Source organism: Peromyscus eremicus, chromosome 20 (genome assembly GCF_949786415.1).
Source record: "Peromyscus eremicus chromosome 20, PerEre_H2_v1, whole genome shotgun sequence".
Classification (NCBI taxonomy): domain Eukaryota; kingdom Metazoa; phylum Chordata; class Mammalia; order Rodentia; family Cricetidae; genus Peromyscus; species Peromyscus eremicus.
Genome location: NC_081436.1, coordinates 7,347,275 through 7,364,047, shown reverse-complemented (window position 1 = coordinate 7,364,047; position 16,773 = coordinate 7,347,275). Strand labels below are relative to the sequence as shown.

Below are 16,773 nucleotides of genomic sequence, written 5' to 3'. Positions count from 1 at the left end.
GGTTTTGAAGTTTTATTGTACAGATCTTTTACTTCCTTGCTAAGGTTTGCTCCAAACCTTATTTTAGTTTTATTTATTTTTACTTATCTATGCAGTTGAAAGATTAATTCTGATTTTTCTAAGCAGATATAACTATTTGGTATATAGGAAGGCTACTGAATTCTTTTTATTAATTTTGTATCAATCAGCTTCTAATATTTTGAAATCTTTTCCTATTTGTTTCCCTTTTATTTTCTGCTTATGTCTTTTTGATCTAAGTAAAACATAAATACTGTATTAAATAAACACAAGTAGGAAAAGTGACACCCTCTGCCTTGTTTCTGATTTTAGTAGAAATGCCTAGTGTGATATTGACTTTAGGATTCTAGTTTATTGCCATTAATATATTGAAATATGCTCCTTCTATCCCTAGTCTCTTCCTGGCTTTTGTCAAGAGGGCATGTTGAATTTTGTCAAAAGCCTTTCCTGAATCTACTGAGATGATCTTGTCATTCCTGTCTTAGAGTCATTATATGATTGTATTACATTTATTGATTTATGTAAGTTGAAACATTTTTGTATTTTTGTAATGAAACCAACGTGACCATGGCACACTACCTTTTTGTGTGTTCTTGAATTAGATTTGCAAGCTTTTATTGAGAAATTTTGTATCTATGTTCATCAGAGTTTGTATGTTCATCACAGAGTTTGGTCTATATGTGCTTTTATTTTGTTTTGGTATTTGGGGGAAAACAAACTTCAAAAAAGATTGGTAGCATCTGTTTTTGTTTTTTAATGTTTTATAGACTGGTTTTAGAAGCAATTGGTGTTCTCTTTTAAAGGTCTGATAGAATTCAGCAGTGAATATATCTGGACATGGCTTTTTAATTTTTATGTCTTAACTGCTTCAAAATTATTGCTTTTTATAGTTCTGTTTTAAAATGTTTATTGTTTCTTGGTTTAACTTTGTTTGATAGGACATGTGTGTAGAAATTGATCTATTTCTTTTAAATTTTCTAGGTTTTTGGAATATGAATCTTTAAGTTATGTAATGCCAGATACATAAGATCTTTATCTACATCTCTAACGTTAATGTCAGTCTTTGTTTTTGGTAATTTAGCAAATGGTTTATTTGTTAATCTTAGTTATCTTTTCAATGTACCAACAATTAATTTTTTCTATCTATTGGTTTTGAGTTTGGCTTGTTGTTTTTCCAAGGCCTTTAGGTACATCATTATTTGACCTCTCTGTTCATTTAAATGTAAACAATGGTTTGTAAGTTTGATTCCCTGGTCTTTATTACTTAATTGTGAAATCAAGACCATTAACATTCAGAGTTGCATTGAATGGGTTTCTGTAGTGTGGTGGCTATTACATTAGCTTCACAGAGTTGTTACTGAAAGAGATGTGTTCATTCCTGTCAAATTGTGAATTTTATAGTGTTTCTGTTTTCCTATACCATGTTTGCTTTAGCATAGTTTATTCTTTCCTGTAGCCTCATAGATGTATTTATCTTTCTTTCCAGGATAAAGGGTTCCTTCCGTTATCTTCTGTAGAGCTAGCTGGCTTAGAGGCCCCACATTCTTTTTTTACCTTGTTTTTCTTGTGGAAACTTTTCTTTCTTTCACTTGTGAGACGTAGTTTTGTTGGGTATAATAGTCTGGGTTGTAATTACTGTCTTTCAGAGCTTATAAAGCATAATTCCAAGCCTTCTTGGTATTTTTGTTATTGATATTTTGGTTTTGCCTCCACATTCATGGTTTAATAAGGACTTTTTTACTTTGAGAGATAAAATCCCCAATAAGGCTGTTGACAAAAGTAATCCATATTATAAACTTTTAAAAAAATATATTAAGACTCTTATAGTATTTCCTAGAAGATTTATTTGTTAGGGAAACAACTATTGAAATCATGTATGAATGGAGACAGTTGAACCCCTTCCATAACAGGCAAATACTTTGGATATAGTTGTTAAAAATTATTTATCTTTTCATTGATAAGTAATAAAGAGGTATCAAAATAAAGCAAAAATTACAGGGTATAAGCAGATTTTTCGTCAGGACTGTCAGCTCCCCGGTAATGACACAGAGACTTGACACACAGACTTCTTATTAATTATGAAAGCTTAGCCGATAGCTTAGGCTTATTTTTAATTCGTTCTATAACTTAAATTAACCCATTTCTATTAATTTACTTTCTGCCTCATGGCTTTATTAACTTATTTTCATGGTGCCCGTCTTGCTTGCTCAGCATCCCTGGTGTCTCCTTTTTTCCTCCCAGTGTTCTCTGTGCCTGGAAATCCTGCCTGACTATTGGCTGTTCAGCTTTTTATTAAACCAGTCAGTGACACATCTTCACAGTGTACAAAAAGATTATTCTACAACCACAGAGTATCTTTGTAGCTTGAGTTTTCCTGCCTGGCCCACAGTCAGGACAAGTCTCTCTCACCTGCCAGTCCCACAGCCTCTCAGACCCGACCAAGTAAACACAGAGACTTATATTGGTTACAAACTGTATGGCCGTGGCAGGCTTCTTGCTAACTGTTCTTACAGCTTAAATTAATCCATTTCCATTAATCTATACCTTGCCACATGGCTCGTGGCTTACCGGCATCTTCACAAGCTGTTCCTCATCGTGGAGGCCGGCAGTGTCTCTCTGACTCAGCCTTCCACTTCCCAGCTTTATTCTCCTCCTTGTCCCGCCTACACTTCCTGCCTAGCCAATGGCCAATCAGTGTTTTATTTATTGACTAATTAGCAACACATTTGCCATACAGAACATCCCACAGCATATCTTAGTCACTGTTCTGTTGCTATGAAGAGGTACTGTGATCAAGGTAACTCTTAGAAGAGAAAACATTTAATTGGCAACTTGCTTATAGTTTCAAAGTTAGTCCATGATCATCATCCAGGGAGCATGGTGGCATGTAGGCAGGTGCGGGAGCAGTAGATAAGTGCTACATCCTAATTTGTAGGCAGAGACAGACAGACTGACTGAATGAATGACTGACTGGGCCTGGCTTGGGCATCTGAAACCTTAAAGCCCACTTCCAGTGAAATACTTCTTCCAACTAGGCCATACCTCCTAATCCTTCTAATCTTTTCAAATAATACCACTCCCTGGTGAAATACCATTCAAATATATGAGCCAGTGGGGGGCTATTCTTATTCAAACCACCACACGGGGTAATATAACAAAACTACTAATAGGTATCAAAGGAAGTGAAAATAGAAATAAACACAGGGTAATTATGAATCAACTCACACAGACAAGACAAGAAGAGAAGGAACAGGGAGAAATGCTAATAATGCTGATGACAGGTCTGCATGTTTGCCCTGTTCCAGGAGAACCTATTTTTGTTGTTTTTGTTTTATCTGGGGCTGTTCTTCTTAATAGCCTGAAGGTAATGACCTTTAAACTTTCTAGACATAGAAGATTCCTGTTGTCCACTCTTAGAACGAAAGTCACTTTTACTCATTCATGATGTATTTCCTGATACATGATAACATTTAGAGGGCACCACAACACACAAGTGGAAGAAGGTATGGTGGGTTATGTTCTGTCATAATAATCTCCCTGAAAGTTATAGTCCAAGTGAAATGAGGAGCTGAGTAGAGGGACAGATGAGTGTTCTGACACTGAGCAGCCCATCCATCTACCCCGCAGATCCTTATACAGGTGCTTTACCTCAATTCACCTTTGCCTTGCAGCCAGATTATTATCTAAACCTAGTCAGAAATCATTCTGCCATCCTCATCTTCCTTAGCAGCCCAGGCATTTCTTTTGTTACCCTAATACGTAGTTTTATGTCTAAATTTATGCATATTCTTCTTTCTATGGAAACTTCATTGACATCAAGAATAGGCTTGATTTATGTGGATTTATACTGCAAGGGACTATCCATTCTCAGTCATTCTTTGATACTTTTAGACTGTAAACTGTTTCCTTGGGACATTCCCAGGATCAAATTGAAAACATTGTACCTGTGCTTGTGTCTTAGTTTTGACGCTGTTTCTGCAGCAGTAAAGATATGTTGCGCTCATTAGTTATCAGACTCTAAGCTAGAAAGTTTCCTGATCCATTTGAGCTTAAATGGAGAACTTGGGAAGAGTGGAAGGAGATAATTCAATTCCTTTATGTCTCCAAGCAGTAAATTAGTATTGTTTTTGTAGTCATTTAAAATTTTTTTCATTGAAATGCAGATTATGTCAAGGAAAAAGTTCCTTGAAATAAAATGCCAGTGTTTTGTTAAGGGCTCACACTTTATTATGTATTGCTTCTATCTGTTTGTACAATTTCAGAAGTGTGGCTAGATTATACAGGAAGAAAGTTTGCTTTTTCAAGTGTTAACTGATAGCTTGTAGCTCTTCAAAACATTTGACTGTTGTAAGATGTCAGTCATTTGATTATGACAGGGATGTGTTTCAGTGGTAGAGCGTCTTCCTAGCACACACAGGTTGACTCTGAAAGCACCATCCCCTAACTTTCAGAGAGACCTAGAAGGGGAAAATGAACTAGTGATCATTTTCCAGGTAGTTAGTTTTTAAAAGTTATTTATTTATTTATTTATTTATTTATTTATTTATTCCCGAGACAAGGTTTTCTGTGTTGTTTTGGTGCCTGTCCTAGATCTTGCTCTGTAGACCAGGCTGTAGACCAGATTGGCCTCAAATTCACACAGATCCACCTGGCTCTGCCTCCCGAGTGCTGGGATTAAAGGTGTGTGCCACCACCGCCAGGCTTAAAAGTTTTTTTTAAGATTGATTTATTTTATGTTACATATGTGTGTGTTGCCTGCATACTTGTTTATCCACCATGTATGTGCCTACAGATGGTTGTGAACCACTTCAAATAAAGGAAATAAAAGTAGATAAGTAGGTAGGTAGATAGATAGATAGATAGATACATACATACATACATACATTATATACATATATGCATAGATAGGTATAGCATGATTTGTGAAATCAACTGTAAAACAAAATAGCCTATATGTGTCACTTGAGAAATGAATTACTATCAATTGGGGAAATTGGTGCATTGCAATTATATGTTGATAAATAAAAACATCACAGAAATGTATTGAAATATGAAGTGCCCTGTGTTAGACTTCAAGGCCAGGGAATCTTTTCGTTTGTGTTTACAGTGACTATATAGCTTTAAAAAAATAATTAAAAACTTCACTTTGAATCAAGAATATAGGCCAGGTCAAAGTTTCTAAAATGCCTTTCCAATTACATCATTTCCCCCATGTCAAGGAACAGTGGTAAAGGAACAGTGAGTTGAAAACTCTGATGACTCAACCTCAGATACAAAAATTAATTTGTAAAATAATCAAAATCAATCTTCTGTAGTTATTAAAGGGAACTCATTATATCATTGAAGCATATAGAACTCAATAGAGTTATCTTCATACAAGACAACAGTGTTGAATTTCTTTCATTTGGTCTTCTTGGTATAAGTATAGCTATTGCTACTACAATAAAAACTTCACTGTTACCATATGAATCTACCTTTATCATTGCTTCTCAGTGGTGACCCACCAGCCTTTTACAACATGGTCAGTACATTATACCATTTAATGCTCAGCATAGCTTCATCAGTTAAGTTCCATCCAGTATTGACTAAGGCTTCAGACCTGGTCACTGAAACTTAGTCAGCTGAATTCTCTTTTTTGTCAGAAGTAGTGGAGCTAGGGCTTAGCATGTCTGTGTCTGCTAACTCCTAGAGTATGTCTTTCAGTTACTCCAACATTATTTTTCCTTTCTTGGGAGGTACTGGGGGAAAAAGTGTTTATTTGTCTTACACTTCCTCATAGCACTATTCATCAGTGAAGTAAGTCAGGACAGGAACTCAAACAGGGAAGGAACTTGGGGGCAGGAACTGATGCAAAGGCCATGGAGGGGTGCTGCTTACTGGCTTGCTCCTCATGGCTTGCTCAGTCTGCTTTCTTACAGAATCCAGGACCACCAGCCCAGGGATGGCACCACCCACAATAGGCTGAGTCCTTGCCCATCAGTCACTACTACAGCCTGATCTTATGGAGGCATTTTCTTAATTGAGGTTCCCTCATCTCAGATAACGTTAGCTTGTGTCAAGTCAACATATAACTAGTCAGCACATTTGTCCTCCACCCAGCCTGTTCCACTGTCCTTAGTCATGGTGGCCATGTTCCTAATGTCACCACCTTAAGATCTGAGAGCAGCTGTTGGAGTGACTATAACTTAATAAAAGCAATACATAAAGGGTACTGCTATTTACTGACAGGTAGTTGTATTTTGCAAAAATAACTTATTTATGGACTTGTAGCATCCTTTCTGTAAAGAGAAAAACTATTTTAACTTGCATTGAGTTTATCATAGTATTCCTGATGAGCTGAGGTCACTGTTATGGTTGTGAGTGGTACTTAGATTCTTAGATATCTAAAAAAGAAATATGTGGTAGGAGTTTTAAAATAGTACATATACATATTTAAACATTTTTTGCTCTGCTGTTTTTCTCTTTCAGTTATCTAGAAAAGTACGAGAAAGTTCATCATTTTGGGGAAGATGATGATGAGGTACCACCAGGCAATCCAAAGCCACAGCTTCCTATTGGTGCAATCCCATCTTCCTACAATTACCAGCAACACAGTGTGTCAGGTAAATATCACATGAAATTAGCTGGGCATAGGCCCAGAGGTTTGCATTGGGAAAGAGATCATCAATTGAGTTAGTCCATACTTTGCACACGTGCAGGCTTAAGGCATTGGAGAAATGGAACTTTTGCAACTTGGCTTTACTTGGTATTAGAGCCCTTGGCTTCACAGATTATAGAAGGAAGTTTCAGAGTATTTTCAAGTAAAATTTCTTATTGATTGTAAACAGTTTTCATTATTAGCTCATCATGAGTTTATCCTGATTTTAGCCACTAAAATGAGAAGAGAAAGGTCCATTTAAAATTAGAGAAACTCGCCAGGTAGTTGTGGCACATGCCTTTAATCCAGCACTCTCCTGAAGCAGAGGTAGGTGGACCTCTGACTTCAAGGACAGCCAGGGCTACACAAAGAAACCCTGTCTCAGAAAACAAACAAAACAAAACAACAACAACAACAACAACAAAGATTAGAGAAGCTAAACTCAGTTAAGATAAACCTGGGCTCAGAGGAATGGAAGGAAGTAGCAGGTGTTAGGGAAGGCAAGAACCTTTCTATGAAGTCTGCTACATTTCCTACAATTGCTATAGTATATACTAAAATGTCAGGAATGTTCCGAATTATTCTATAACTTCCTAATACAATATTAAAGGATTTTTTTCATTCAAGTGGTGTCATTATAAAAAAACACTGTAGCTACAAAGAGATGCACTGGATTAGGAAATAATTATCTTGAAAGTCTGATAAAGAGATTGGAATAGAGCTGATGGAGGCTCTAGTTTTCAGTTTTGGGAAGATGAGCTGGAGACATGTGGATCAGTGTATTTGACATTTGGTCTACACAAAGCAAGGGATACTTACCAAAATTGTATTGTGTTCTTTACAAAAAATGCAGTTTTATTCATTTACTACAGTTAGGCATTGGTACCAGTGTCAATCTCTAATGGGTAGCCCTTTGATTTAATCTGGTTCATTGTGCACTGTTACAGTTCTTACATTTTATTTTCACATCTATTTCCAAAGTTTCTTTCATGTTGGTTTTTGTCTCTATTTCTTCCCCAATGAGTAATAACTGAAGAAATAGAGTTTCTTCTTAATATCTATGATTTCTGTTGGAAGAGGCTTCGTTATGTGCCTTTATAAACAATGGAGATGAGGGAGGAGCTTTGAAGGCAAAGCAAACTTTAAATGTACTGTGAGTCCTGCCTTCAGCTGCCTGCCCTGATGTCACTGATGAGGAATTACAAACTGTAAGCTGAGATAAACCCAGCTTTCCTCTCCAGATTGCTTTGGGTGATGGCGTTTGAACATAGTAATAGGAAGCAAACTGAGACAGTCTCTTTCTTGTTGCTTTGTTTTTGAGACAGGGTTTTGCTCTGCAGCCGTGCTTGACTTGAAGTTATGATCCTCCTCCCTCAGTCTCCTGAGTGTTAGATTACAGCAGTGTGTCACCACACCCTGCTATCTACTTGGTTAAATTATATTCCCTAGCCCTGTCTAATTAACACGGATTAGCTTTCTTTTACTACAACATTTTAGCTTTAAGGAAGGAGTGAAGTGTTCTTTGGCATCTTTGGAAGCCCGTGCTGAAACTCTAGTGGAGCTAGATATGCTCAGAAACCTGCAGCAGTAGCTAAGCCACATACTGTAGAAATGGAAGTCTCACCAACCTGTTAGAATGTCTAGTGTTTTGATATAATGTATCTTGTAACCAGTCTTTCTCTGTCCTGCCTGTCAGTTCCCAAATAGCCAAACGGAGACTTCTTATTAATTATGAAAGCTCAGCCTTAGCTTAGGCTTGTTTCTAACTAGCTTTCATATCTTAAATTAACCCAAATTTTTAATCTATGTTCTTCCACACACTCATTACCTCATGTTCATTATGCCCATCCTAGTTATTCCATGTCTGGCTAGCGACTCTCTCTTTCTTCTTCCCAGCGCTCTCTCTGTCCAGAAGTTCCACCTATACCTCTTGCCTGGCTATTAGTCATTTAGCTTTTTATTAAACCAATCACAGTGACACATCTTCATACAATGTAAAGGGATATTCCACAACAGTATCTACTTTGTTGTAATGGGAATCTGGATAGTTGTGTCTTAGAAGTATCTTAGTTGACAAAGGGATTCTTAGGAAGGAAGGAACTAACAGCTTTCTCTTCAGATTGCAAAATACCTACTTCACACTGAAAAGAGATGGTGTTTCAGAGCAACGTTTATGAATTTTAAAGTGCTTTTTATTTTTATTGAAATAGATATTGCAACTTCATGATGTTATTATACAAATGATCATGATTATCATCAATATGAAAGCCCTTCACTGATGCTTCTTTTTAAGTTGTCAGTAGGAAAGTTGAGTAAACTCCATTATGTTTTTGTTTCGGTGTGTGTGTGTGTGTGTGTGTGTGTGTGTGTGTGTGTGAGAGAGAGAGAGAGAGAGAGAGAGAGAGAGAGAGAGAGAGAGAGAGAGAGAGAGGAGAGAGAAATATATTCCAAAATGGAATTATCTAATGATTAATTATGACTGTTTCAAAAATTTTATTTAGGGCTAAGGCCTAAATAAAGTACTCAAGGACAGAGTATTTGCTCAATATAGAAGAAGGCCTGGATCCCTTTTCCAGTATTCATAATCAATCCCAGATGTGCTAGCACATATCAGAACTCCAGCAGGCCAAGTTAGGATGACACTGAGTTGGAAGCCTGTCTGTGCTGTGTAACAAGGCCTTCTCTTAAAATATAATTGGGGTAGGACGATGACTCAGTGGTGAAAGTGCCTGCCATACGACCATGAAAGCCAGAGTTTGGATCCCCAGAAACCCACATAAGTGCATGACAGCCCGCCTACAATCCCAGCATTGGAAGACAGAGATGGGCTCTCTAGCCATGTGGACAAGCTCTGGGTTTGATTGACAGGCTCTTCCTGGTTGACTAAGGTAGAAGAAGGATGGAGAAGATTCTTAACCTCGGCCTCAGGCCCCCACTTGCCACGTGCACACCCGTACATGACGACTATCGTACATTAAGGGAACGGGTGTCCGGGTTCCCAGAGGTTATTGACTCTGCTCCCAGTCTCTTTACATTGTAGAAAATGTTGAGAAGTTTCTGTTTTGAGTATATGGATTATTTAACACTGATGTCAATATTTTTGTTTGAATTATGCATAGATTTTTAAGGTTTGTGTGGGTGAAGGTTGCTAAGGAACAAACCCAGGAAGGGCTTTCTGAGTGTTAGACAAGTGTTCAATGACTGCACACCCAGCTCTTTTCTAACTGTAATGTGTGTGAAAACGTACAGACGACAGCTCATTAAAATTAATAGGACTACTGTTTTAGAGCTAATCATTGTTACATTGATTGTTGATTAAATGTTCCATAATCTAACAGACATTTGGACTGCAATTATAGTCACTGCCAACGTTAATAGGAAGAATATCCCACAGAATCCCTGCAAGAGACATAAACAGCCTGCTAGGAGGAGTCCTCTCTTTTCTCCAAATTGAAAACAAAGAATTGGATGCCTCAAATTTAATTTGTTAACAGTGATGCACTTCAGTAAATTTTAAATCAGGTTTCTTAAAAATAAATTGCCAATCTCATTCTGAAACAACATAGCTCGTAGGGCAAGGGGAAGGAAGACTTTAAGACCTGTGGAGTATTATTTTGTTAATGACATTACATTTTAGTAGTTGCCTAGGTTGGTTTGAAACACACGGACTGAAATAGGCCTTCTGTCCCAGGATTCCAGGGACTTGGGGTTATGGATGTGCACCACTCACTTTCTCTTCTGTCTATCTGTCTGTCTTTGAAAGGGGTTTGCCATGGCAGATATGAGGTTAGATGATATCTGAGACAGTCAGTTCTCTCCATCATGTGCGATCCAGTAATCCAAACGCAAGTCATCAGACTTGGTAATAAGAACCTCTACCTGCTGAGCCGTCTTGCTAGCCCCCATCTGGATCTAATGGCCTGTATTTTGTCATACATTCTCTTTAGGAATCTTTACTAAACCTAATAGGATTAAAAGATACTTTGTATTAGTCTGTTGTATAATCAGCAAAGTTAATTGGTAAAAATGTGTAGATTCTTATTCTTCAGTAACAAATAATTCCAAGATTATATTAACTTAAGACAGTGTGACAGATGTTTGAGTGTGAGTTCCAGGTTTATTTCCTTTCAGAGAATGTGTGACTTGACTTATCATCATCAGTAAAATCTGCTCCTGTATCCCTAGATATTTGTCTACTCTTTAAGGTATTTGAGAAATTCCATTCATCAAAATCATAAGAAAATAAGCTTGTATGTGAGTCTAGGCCAGAAGTTGTCACTGGGTGTTTTCCTTAGTCACTTTCCACCTTGTATTTTGAGACAGGATTTCTGACTGAACCTGAGCTCATAGTGAACAAGACTTGCTGGCCAGCAAGCTCCATGGATCTTCTAGTCTCTGCCTTCACAGTGCAGGATTGCAGTCATATGATACCATAGCTGTTTGTTCTGATGCTGGGAACTTGAAATGAGGTCCTCCTGCTTGTGCCACGAGCACTGACCAGCTGAGCCATCCCCTGTGGGCTCACTCTGCTGTGTATTATTCAATGATAAAAATTAAGTGTCTTAGTCATTTGTAACTCGGTTACGCACCTCACCATTATTAGTGATGTTCCTACAATACTTTAGAATTGAAGAGGTATCTGTTCAGATGCTGATGTTGAGCCACATATGGTAGCAAACATGTAATCTTAGCATTTGGGAGCCTCAAGCAAGAGAAATGTCAGGTCAGAACCAGTCAGGGCAGCACATTAAGACCACATCTCAAACGTACCCCTCAGAAATTGTTTTTTCTGTTAAATATGTAACAGAAGATTTTTACTTGTGTTTTATAGAGAGGATTTAGAGTTTGTTGTTACTATTATTTTAAACTTTTAAGAATCCATGTAGTTCTGAAGTATTCTGAAATGTTTGATCTGAACATTTTTCAATTCTTATTTTCTTAAACTAGTGACAGCTTTATTTGAAAAATTGTCTTAGGATATTTGTCTTGGGTCATGGCTGCCAAGGCCTAGACATACTATGTATACTCTGTTTGCCCTGTGTCCCTATCTTCTAATCCTCCAAGTTTTGTTAAGTGGATGTTTTAGAATCAAGTCTCTCACAGAAAATCATGTTATTTTTCTCTAGTTACAAAAACATGAAACATAAAAATAAAAATGTACAAATTAAATTTTATCAGAATTAAAACTTCTCTTTGAAACAATAAGAACATAAGCCAGCTGGGCAGTGATGGTACATGCCCTTAATCCCAGCATTCAGGAGGCAGAGACATGTGGATCTCTGTGAGTTCAAGGCCAGCCTGGTGGTCTACAGAGCTAGTTCCAGGATAGCCAGAAAAACACAAAAAGAACACAAGCCGCTCACTAGCTGGGAATTTTGGGGGAAAAAACATTGAATAAGTGATTCTTCTTCAAGATATTCAATACTTACGATAAGTGCTGGTGATGATATGAGCATGAGGAATTCTAGTGTACTGCAATGAGAGCGCAAAGTGCTGCAGCCGCTGTGAAAAATGGCTTTGCAGTTTTTCAGAAAGTTAAGCATTCAATTTGCATGTGACCCAGCACTTCTACCTCTAGATGTTTAGCCAGCAAAAATGGGTGGGTTCTCCCAGAAGTCCTTCACAGGAGTCTTTACAACAGCCATATTTGTGGGTGGATATCCCAAACTAGAAACAGTAAAAATTCTCCTCATTTGGGCATGACGTACTATGTCTAGAAAGGAATGGATTACTGATTCACATGTCAATATGGATCTCAAAAGTACTTTGTTAAATTAAAGAAAATAAACACTAAGGCCTATGTGTTATGTAATTCCACATATCTGATATTTCAAAATAAAGCAGAACCAAGGAACAAAATACAAGATCATTGGCATAATAGTGATGGTGTGGGATTGCAGCAAAAGAGCAGAATTGTTGTGTCTATGGTTGCAGTTAGAAAGATTTGTAGGATTCTAATGCTTAAAATTATTGCTTTTACTGTTAATCTCAGTAAATCCAATGAAATAATTATTTGCTATGGTTTTGTCAGTGATGTTCAAGAAGGTAAGTGTGTTTTTACATTTTAATATTTAAAAATATGCCGGGTAGTGGTGGCACACGCCTTTAATCCCAGTACTTGGGAGGTAGAGGCAAGTGTATCTCTGTGAGTTCGAGGCCAGCCTGTTCTACAAAGCGAGTTCCAGGAGAGCCAGGACTGTTACACAGAGAAACCCTGTCTCAGGAGGTGGGGGGACCAAAAAAAAAAAAAAAAAAAAAAAAAAACCTTAAAAATGTAATTTTAAACAACAAGCCTGAAAAGTCAAGGAACCTGGACACTTTTAATAGACTTGTAGTCTAAGGCGGAAGAAAGGGAAGGGCAGGGGTGGGTCTGCCGTGCTCAGAAGAGAACAGCCACAGGTAGCTCACCCATGGCTAACTTACAGTTTTTATTCCTGCTTTGTTGTGTTTTTCCTTTTCCTAGATTACCTACGTCAAAGTTATGGGTTATCTATGGATTTTAACTCGCCAAATGATTATAATAAACTGGTGCTTTCACTGTTATCCGGACTCCCGAATGAGGTGGACTTCGCTATTAATGTGTGCACGCTCCTATCCAATGAAAGCAAGCACGCCATGCAGCTTGAGAAGGACCCCAAAATCATCACCTTACTACTTGCTAATGCTGGGGTGTTCGATGACAGTAAGTTTTAACAAACTTCAGATGTGGTGCTGGAAAAGGGTTAAAGCCTTCTCATGGTTTCCAAATGAAAACTATCAGGGAAACACATTTGTTGTGTGTGTATATATAGCACACAGTTTGTGAGAGAACTTATTGTAGTGTTTTAGAGATTTGTGGTTTTTATTTTTACCTTTAAGTAGCCAGTTATTTGCAAATAAATTCCTTTTAGTGTATTTTGATTTGTATCAAGTTACAAGCTTTACAAACTATTGTATTTGGGATTATTTAGTTAATAGTGTTGGGAATTTACCATAGACTTATTTTATGTGAGGAAAATTAACAATAGTGTAAGCATACATAAAAATTAGCTTCTTCCTTTGTTTGAAGTATTTTCAGTTATATGAGGAAGGAACAAAGGTTGTTATTTTTGTTGTAACTTTAAATATCTGAATTTGGTAGATTTCCATCTCATTTTCATGGGTTTTTTTTGTTGTGATATTTTATTTTGTTCTTTCAAATTTGACTCGGCACTTAATATAGAATGGAATTTGAAGTTGTTTATCCCTTTTTTGAAACCTTAAAACAAAAGCTTTGTAAAGAATATTTGTTTTCACATCAGAATAATATTAGTATAAGTCTTACTATCTAGCCATTGAATGGAATATGTGTAAATAATGAATTATAATGCATAGCATAGAAGTAACTTGATCAGGTTTGGTTTTTTTTGGTTTGGTTTTTTTTTTTTTTTTTTTTTTTTTTTGGTTTTTTTTTTTGGTTTTTCGAGACAGGGTTTCTCTGTGTAGCTTTGCGCCTTTCCTAGAACTCACTTGGTAGTCCAGGCTGGCCTCGAACTCACAGAGATCCGCCTGGCTCTGCCTCCCAAGTGCTGGGATTAAAGGCGTGCGCCACCACCGCCCAGCTTGATCAGTTTTGATATATGAAGACATGGCATTCTCATGTCCAGTGTATCTTCTCACATTCTGTAAGCATATTGTACTTGTAGTTCTGTGTTCTAGAATGTTCATTTTAACAGACACTGTCATCCACAGCCAAGACAGCACTTTTCTCTGGGCGTGGTGGCACTCCTGAGGTGGAGGCCGAGGCAGTTGGCTCTCTCAGCTTAAGTCCAGGCATGGCTGCAGAGTGAGGAGGCCCTGTCTCCAAAAGCTGTTAAGATAAATACAAGCGCTGACAACCTGAGTGGCTGTAGGGCTTGGATGATGGCTCAGTGACCAAAGTTGGGATTCCCAGAACCCACATCAAGTGGGTGCGTGGCAGTACACATCTGCAGCCAGTCCTGCCACCTTGTGGCAAGGTGGGTGGCGGGGGGCAAAAGAAGCTGCTGCTCACTGCCATACAGGACTGAGGCCCTGTTCAAACAAAGTGGAAGGTGAGGATGACACAGTGTGGAACACACACACACTTACACACACACAGTGCAGTCATATTTGCTTATGTATCAATTTAACAAAATTATCTTAGAAAATTTTCCTCATAGGCATTTTTTTTTTTAAACTGGCATTGTTTACAACAAATGTTTTGCTCTGTGTTTGTTTGTTTGGTTGGTTGGTTGGTTTGGTTTGTTTTGGTTTTTTTGAGACAGGGCTTCTCTGTGTAGCTTTGGTGCCTGTCCTGGATCTCACTCTGTAGACCAGGCTGGCCTCGAACTCACAGAGATCTGCCTGGTTCTGCCTCCTGAGTGCTGGGATTAAAGGTGTGCACCATCGCCACCCGGCTGCTCTATGTTTTTTAAAGTATGAATCATATAATCATTTCTGAAATCAGTATGGGGATTTTCAGTGTGGACAGCCTGGCACTCCATAACAGTGGCATCTATTTAGCTCTTTACTGTGTTTTCTTCCCTACAAAAGGAAGCTTGTATTGGGACACTTTTTCTTTACTGTGTGTATAACTTCTTTTTTTTAATTTGGGCATGTTTTTTTTAAGAGTTACATTTAATTATATCTAGGGGTGTGTGTGTGGTGTATATGCACACAAAGCAGTGTCCACAGAGGCCAGAAGAGGAAGTCAGATTCCCCTGGCCTGGACTTATAGGTGGTTGTGAACCAGCCTACAAGGGTGCCCGGAACCAAATTTGGGCCCTCTGGAAAAGCAATAACATAGTCTTGACATCCAAGCCATCTTTTTAGCCACTAAAAAAATGCAGTTTGTTTTGTGTTGCTAGGGATCAAATTCAGGGCCTCATCTGTGCTCTACCAGTAAGGCATCTCCAGGCTAGAGTTGTGTATTTTTAGTAAAGAGACAGAAAATGTTTGAAGCTGTATGTAAAAGATTGTCGTTTACTACAGTCCACAAGTGTCTGGAACTGTAGTTTATTATGAAATGCTTTTTAGCAAATATGATGTATTGAAATGTACTATCATTGTTTTTCAAAGCTACATAATATTAAGAATTAAGGATTAATTGATTACATTTGTACTATTTGTTCTTTTAGCTTTAGGATCATTCTCTACTGTCTTTGGAGAAGAATGGAGAGAGAAGACTGATAGAGACTTTGTTAAGGTAATTCACAAACTGAAATGCTGACGCCAACTTGGAGTCAGTGGTCGCTGGCTTTGTGTGCGTGTTGCATACTACTACTTTATCTTTGGCAGAATTGTTTACATGCATGTTTAGAGGTTGTGATTGAATGAAAACTCTTTTAAGGTCTCTAATGAACAGAAATGAAATTCCTTTGTTCTTTAGTTCATTTCTGAAGTGACAAATATGTAATAATAGCAGAAAATATTTAAAGTTTCAAACTCCAAGGATTTGGAGTTTCAGGAAATTTTATTTTGTACATGTATTGGGTGATACACCTGCAAGTAGAATTGCTAGGTTACAAGGGCCATATATTCCATTAGATCCTGAGAGATAGGATATCAGAATAATTGTATGATTTTCAACATCAATAAGTCAGGGTTTCAGTTGTTCATTGTTGTCAGAGTTTTGTATTGTTGGTCTCTGATTTTATCCATTCTGGTGAATATATGGTGTCACTCTGTCTGGGTTTTAATTTCCACTTTCCCCCTGATGACTGGTAAAAATTAAAATACCTTAGGCTGTTTTGATAGTTTATTTGGGGTAGTGCCCTTATTTTGTCCATTTTTAAATTGAGATTATTAACGTTACTGATTTTTAGAGGTCTGTATGTTCCCTGGTAAAGTTCCTTTTAAAATATATGTTTTGAAAATACCTTGTTTGTTGCTTTTCTTTTTTTAAAGGTGTTCTTTGGTGGAAGGTTTATTTATCTGACTGGTTGGCTAGTTGATCAGTCTACTCTAGCCCAACTTCCTAGAACTTAGTGTAGAAAGCAGGCTGACCTCACACTTGTATCCTCTCCCAGGCTCCCTGCACTGAGATGTTGTATGTGAGCCTCCACTATCCGCTCTACATTGTGACTTAATACTAGTGTAGTCCAGCTCATCCAATTCTTGCTTTAACTTTCGTGTGTGTG

The 16,773-nt window shown here is 37.7% G+C and overlaps 1 protein-coding gene across 1 annotated transcript in view; it reads left to right on the top strand.

Moving 5' to 3' along the window:
* Arid2 (AT-rich interaction domain 2) overlaps window positions 1-16,773 on the top strand; it is a 136,642-nt gene that overhangs the window by 55,617 nt on the left and 64,252 nt on the right. The window contains exons 4-6 of the mRNA XM_059247458.1: window positions 6,487-6,620; window positions 13,119-13,337; window positions 15,772-15,839. Of these exons, the coding sequence (XP_059103441.1) occupies window positions 6,487-6,620; window positions 13,119-13,337; window positions 15,772-15,839 (421 nt within the window). The remainder of the gene's footprint in view (window positions 1-6,486; window positions 6,621-13,118; window positions 13,338-15,771; window positions 15,840-16,773) is intronic.